Genomic DNA, 6,837 nt, shown 5'->3' with positions numbered 1-6,837 from the left:
ATGTGTGTATACACTTATGTACGTATATGTATTAAAAATAGAGAAAAAATAGAATTAAAATTATTTCATATCTAATAAGGCTTTAGTTTCTTTTAATGGAAAAGATGTAGACCTGTGTGGCCATATGAAATGTTATTCTCTGCAAGGAGACAAAATTAAGTTGGTGAAGCATATATTAGCTATGCTGATTAAAATGATTTTCAGCCTGATGCATTTAAATGGACCACACAGATGTTGGTATTGTTGGGAACAGAGTGTGGCATAACAGGCAACATTAAGACAGTAACACAGTCAGTGGATGTGGAAAAAGGGGACATTTCCCTGGGGCACAATATGAATTCTGGAGTCCACTAATGTGTAGCAGTTTGCAGCATCAGTCAAAGACATTGTAAGAGAGTAGAAAATTTGACTCTGACCTACCCTTTAGTATGGACTGAAGTAGTGAAAAATACTATGGCATATCATCTTATAATAATATAAACCTAGTATACCATACTGAGGAGGAATACGCTTCTGAAAACTGATGAGTGATGCACAGGTGTGCATCCAGCTGAAATATTGCTTTTACAACACCTCTGCTTCTTGCCTTGCATGCTATCTGCCTTCTCAGCTGGGAGCTCTGCAGCTTGAAATTTGTGTGGCTGGTTTCCACTTCTTGCTGCTTGGACAAACACAGGTTCTAGTGAATGAGTCCATGGACAACTAACAGATTGGTCTACCCAGTTGTTTTTTCTTGAAAACATTGCAAACTCTTTAGCTGTTTACATCTTGGGTGCAAGAACCAGATGTTTTGGAATACTAGTTCTTGTATAAACTGAAAAAGCGATAGATGCCTTGCCAAACAGTTTGGTTCTTTGCTTATGAGCAATTATTCAGAGAACAGTAAGATAAATACACAAAAACATAAAAGTAGAAGACAGTTTCCTTTGGGAGTGATGGATCTAGAGCCAGCTACAGTATGGCCTGAATGGCAGGGCTGCAGTCTATGAGTCTCTGCAAGGAGAAGGGCCAAGGATCTTCCCATAACGCTTCTCAGTAGTAACATAGCTGCCCCACACCTGGTAGTGATGCTTCCAGGTAGCAATTCTCACTTGTATGGTTGACATGTTTTAACATACCAAGGAATAAGTCATGATTCCTTTAGCATGCTCTTAACCCACAACCTGCAAATCCTGGCTGTCTTGCTTGTAGCTATGGAAGCACCCCTGACACTGTCTCCTCTGTGGTTATAGGATTTGGTCTTTAAAGGTGGTGAAGGTCATAGAATCGTAGAATCATAGAATAGTTAGGGTTGGAAAGGACCTTAAGATCATCTAGTTGAACCCCTCTGCCATGGGCAGGGACACATCGCACTAAACCATGTCACTCAAAGCTCTATCCAACCTGGCCTTGAACACCTCCAGGGATGGGGCATTCACAACTTCCTTGGGCAACCCGTTCCAGTGCCTCACCACCCTCACTGTAAAGAACTTCTTCATTATATCTAATCTAAACTAAAGTTTGAAGCCATTACCCCTTGTCCTGCCACTACAGTCCCTAATGAAGAGTTCCTCCCCAGCATCCTTATAGGCCCCCTTCAGATACTGGAAGGCTGCTCTGAGGTCTTCACGCAGCCTTCTCTTCTCCAGGCCGAACAGCCCCAGCTTTCTCAGCCTGTCTTCATACGGGAGGTGCTCCAGCCCCCATATCATCCTTGTGGCCTTCCTCTGGACTTGCTCCAACAGCTCCATGTCCTTTTTATGTTGAGGACACCAGAACTGTACACAAAACTCCAAGTGAGGTCTCAGGAGAGCAGCATAGAGGGGCAGGATCACCCCCTTCAACTTGCTGGTCACACTTCTTTTGATGCAGCCCAGGATACGGTTGGCTTTCTAGGCTACAAGCACACACTGCCTGCTCGTGTTAAATTTCTCATCAACCAACACCCCAAAGTCCTTCTCTGCAGGGCTGCTCTGAGTCTCTTGTCTACCCAACCTGTAGCTGTGCTTGGGATTGCCCCCAAAGATTCTTCCTAGCTCTGTTTGTAAGCAGAAAGGGACTGTGCTCCACTGTCATACTGTCATTCTGTGAGATCCAGATGTCTAATGATCTGCTGTTCCCAGTTTTCTATGTAAAGGAAATGCAACTGCATGGGTTTCATGGGGTCCGTAGTGCATATGATCCTATGGACAATCAGGGAATCGGCAACCTGTGGCACTTCGGCATGAATCTTGAAATCATCTTAGATGAAGCCTTAGGGAATGCAAGTAGGAGGCAAGCTAAGGCATAGGACCTTGCCTTTCTCAGCCTCCATGTTAGCAGGCTTGTACAACTGTGTAAGATAACCAAGTGATAGTCTGTGGTGTTCTGCTTGATTTCTCAAGAAAATAGATCTGAATGAATGATGTAATCTTCATAATCCAGATAACTAAATTCTTCTGTTGAGGGGGAGGGCTTTTACAATGTTTATAATGCTAGAAAAATCAGCTGAATAACAGTGAGTTTTCTTGAAGCAAGGACTGCTTATGCTGTTCTTGCCTGCCAGTTACAGTCAAAATAGGTTCATTGGAGAAGAATTTTGGAAGCTCAAGATGTCTGGGACTGAGTAGGCAGAAATAGGCTTAAAAGTGATTTCTGAAGGCTGTTATGATCAAAATCCTGTTTATGGGCTATTTCCCCGTTTAATCTATCTTTGAAAAGAGCACTGCTTACCTCCCTTGGCTTCCAAAGTAGTAGTGCAATGAGTCAGATCATTCACCAGGGCTGTGTGTCTCTGTGTATGAGTCCATTGACACAGGTTGCCCAGAGAAGCTGTGGACGTCCCATCCCTGGCAGTGTCCAAGGCTAGGCTGGCGGGGCTTTGTGCAACCTGGTCTAGTGGAAGGTGTCCCTCCGGGGGAAAAGAATGTAAAGGCTTCCAGGCTGTCTATCAGCCCCAAGGTACCTGCAGTGTTTTTAGGGTCAATGCTTTTTGTTTCAAGAAGGAATCCACTCCCCATCTTGTGCTGCACTTGAGAGGTGGCATGCAGATCTTCAGGAAGACCCTGACTGGCAAGATCACCCTGGAGGTTGAGCACAGGGGAGTTGGCAGCGGGGGTTGGAACCAGATGGTCTTTAAGGTCCCTTCCAACCCCAACCGTTCTAGGATTCTATGATTAGGGACAGCAGAAATACTATTATTTCCAGCAGGTGCAGTTCTGGTCCTACATCAGGTTGTAGCCACCATCCTGTTTTCCTAAACACACTTGTGCTCATTATCATGTACAACAGCTGGTTCCTTCCTTAATTATCAAAATGATTTTTGATTAAAACTTAAGCATTCTCTCCCCTCTAAGGTGCTATACCCACCTCCAGGCCTGAAACAAGGGTCTTGAAAATGGGAATAAGAGATAGCTTTTATATATCTCTAAGCAGAGCACTAAAGATATCCAAACCAGAAAAGATTCTTTACCACACAGAATATACACCAGTTGTGACTAACTAATCCCATGTATCTTTGAATTTACTGCTTTTTTAGAGGAAGTGTTCGTTTAAGCTTAATTGAAAATAAACCAGAACTGTTCTAAAAGTCATTCAGATGCACTCATTTGCCAAGGCAAATGGCTTCTTCATGTAAAACCACTCAGATTATTAACAGAATTTGTCAACCCAGGAACCCATGTGTCTTGAAAATAATTTTCTGAAATTATAGTCTTCCTGAGTATTTAGAAAATAATAATGTAGTGATTTTTTTTTCAGCCTGTTGCATGTTTGCAATTCATCAGATATCCTTGGGGCTTATGGATCTGTATTATATAGATGTGGATGTTCACAGCTGGATATTCACTAATACTCTTAAAAGGATACAAAGAAATTGAACAAGTATCTCAAAAAGAGACTGAGGAGAGATGCTAGGAGAATTTTCAGAAATGCAGTACTTCTAAAGAAATAAGAATGTAACAGAATAAAGCTTGTAATATTTATTCAGGCAAGTCTCATTCGGCTTTAGTAGTTTTTACATTGCACTGATATTGTTGGGCTTAAAATATTATCTGATATCACTGATACTAGATAGATATCGAACAAAATTTTATCTTAGCAGAAGGTGCTGGATTACATTCAAAGATAAAATGTGAATGGAGAATGACATTGGAAAAAACATTGTTAGGCTATATCATTTTATTGAATTGTAGTTCTAAAAACCACTGTCTAATCAAGTCTCCTTTTTTATAGGTATTGGTTTGCTTTGAAATATGGCTACCAAGCTGCATTTAAACAAAAAAGCAGTGGAGATGCACCAGAAACAGACTCTCCCAACCTCCTTCAGAAACAAGCCATTGATGTAGTGACTGATATTAACATGCTCAGGATATTCAAGACTTTTCTTGAGACTACACCACAACTTTGTGTCCAGATTTATATCCTCATGGAACACGGCAAAAGTAATTTCTCTCAATGTGAGTCCTTCTCCTCAATTTGCAAGTGGAGTATCTTACCTAAAAAGATAACTCGTGATTGGATAACATTTTAAACATGCCTTGGAAAAGATGCACTCTGCCGTATGATTACTCTGCATTTAGTTAGAATTTCTGACTAATAGATGGTCCATTCTGCTCAATCCATGAGAAGAAAGATTTCACAATAACAAGTCACGGAATCTAATATAAACATGATACATCACTTGAAAGTAATGCAACTAGTATATAATTTGCAGAACAGTTTGTTTCATGTGCTTTTGCTTACAGTTTCTTTTAAAACTGCTAACTGAGCATCTGGGAATCAGTAATGTGTTTAGAGCAGCCCTGTGAGCTGCCACTACCATCATCCATGTTACAGATGGGGGACAGAGTCAGAAAAAACTAAGGATATGTCAGCATTGCAGAATGCAATATGATGAAGAGAGCCATAGGATGATATGGTTCCACTTGCAGAAGCAAGAGAGGAACTGTACCATTTCCAGCTCTAATACTAGCAGAATTACTGGCAAGACATTGACTTACTCTAAATATGACCATGTGAAGGGTCAAGTCTTACGTATAGATTTCTACATTATAGACACCCCAGAGCCAGTATCAGCTGCTGAAAATTAAATTTTCATGGGTTATTTGCAATACTCTGTGAATTTCTAAGTCATCTGTGAATGGAGATGGCAAATGCAACACACAACTTAGGAAATTAATTAGTGGCGAGAAGCATACCAAACAGCATTAGATGCCTAGATTTAGGTAACTAAACTGAGCCTTAAAATGAAGGTGACTTGTTCAGAAGCATAGAGAAAATATAAAATTGATATAAAGAAAGTGTTAAGAAAACATGAACTTGTCCAAAAGTTCATTCAGAAATTATAACACAAAATAAGTATCTTTTTCTTTGGTCTAACATTTTTCCTCGTGTTTTGTTTAGATGTTGCCATTATTATGTCCTTTGGTGGTATCTCCTTTTCAACAGTTGATTATCAGATATCATTACAAAAATCTCTGCCTGATAAAGATGAATTTCCTGTGCTTTCCAGGTTAGTGTGTCTCTTCTATAAATTGCTTACCATCACTTCGTGGATACTCAGCATTACAATGATCAAGTTATTAAGTGTTAGAAGTTCTGTAATTCTGCCGATATTTCTTTGGATCTGTGGCTTCACCTGGACTTTGAAACAAGGTACAACATTTTGCAAATCTAAGAAGATGGAATATCTGTACAGAACTGTTGTTGAAATCATTCTAATTTTTACCTTTTTTAACATAAAGGGGAGAAAAACATAAGTTTCTATTTATTATGCTACTCAGACTGTTGTAACTCTGGGTATTTTGTTTGTATATATATTCTGGAAACCTTCCGTTATCAAGGAAATCAGTTTTACAATTGTGAGCATCCTAACTATTCTTAGTCTGGCATTAGGTATTATTTTTCTTGTTGTTTATTATAGGTGTTTTCATCCCATTGCTTATTGCAGACCACATGCATGTTCAGATGAAGTTGATGGAAAGGCAGGACAAAAAGATAGAGTGAAAATCTGTAGATTTCAAAATTTCATAATGCAGTGAACAATGTAGATTTTTTTTTATTGTGTGGACTTCAAAGCAAATGCTTGCTGGACAGCCTGTTCCTCTGTCATTGTTTCTCATGTATTGTCATTGAGTAGTACATAATGGACCAGAGTTATTTGCTCTGTATAACTATTGTTTTCAGTGACGCTGTACAAAGCCTTTATAACATGAATATTTCTCTATGTTCTGGTCAAACTAACTTTTGAAAAAGAAGTAATTTAATCCATCCAACACAATCCACTGTTTCCATTTTTAGCAACGCAAATAAAACATAGGGAAAGCTAAAAGTTAATCAAATGAAAGCTAGCATTAAAACAATATTCTATTCATTTATGTTGACTCTGTTAAAAACAAAGCTTGCTTTTCTTGCTGGAAGGAAAGGAGTGCATTTGAAATAATAGAGGGTGATGATCGGTTATCTACTCTTCCCCATTAGCGTAAGAGCTGCAGTTCTTTAGATGAGGATTGTTACAAATTGTATGGCCTTCTCTCTAAATATCCCCTGAAGAAGCATAGCTTTGATTTATGGCTCAATCACTGTCTTGCCACAAGAAAATTTGGAGAGATATTTTCAAGCATTTTATCTTCTAGGTGTTTTAATGACCCCTTTATTGGTTTTGTTCTGCTAATCTTTCTCACAACCTTCTGTGTTTAGGGCTGATGCCAGCTTGTTCTTCTGGATTACAATAGCAGCCAGAGTGATTTATGGACGGCAACAGGAGTCTTGCATATAAAGGAAGAACTGTCTTCCTTGAAGCTTTCCTCTCTTTTGAGCTCTAAGATATAATACTTTAAATGCTGGTTTCTGCTGAAGTAGGAGGCTATGCAAGGTATG

General features: G+C 39.4%; 1 protein-coding gene across 1 annotated transcript; it reads left to right on the top strand.

Annotated features, from left to right (window-relative positions):
- Positions 1-4,303: 4,303 nt before the first annotated feature.
- On the top strand, positions 4,304-6,056 carry XKR9 (XK related 9). Its single transcript, XM_030479602.1, is given in 2 exon segments — positions 4,304-4,415; positions 5,362-6,056. Coding segments are annotated over 2 exon segments (735 nt in total). The 5' UTR covers positions 4,304-4,318; the 3' UTR covers positions 6,000-6,056.
- The last annotated feature ends 781 nt before the right edge of the window (positions 6,057-6,837 follow it).

Source organism: Strigops habroptila, chromosome 1 (assembly GCF_004027225.2).
Source record: "Strigops habroptila isolate Jane chromosome 1, bStrHab1.2.pri, whole genome shotgun sequence".
Taxonomy (NCBI): domain Eukaryota; kingdom Metazoa; phylum Chordata; class Aves; order Psittaciformes; family Psittacidae; genus Strigops; species Strigops habroptila.
The sequence above is the reverse complement of the archived record's forward strand: the minus strand, read 5'-3'. Positions and strand labels throughout refer to the sequence as shown.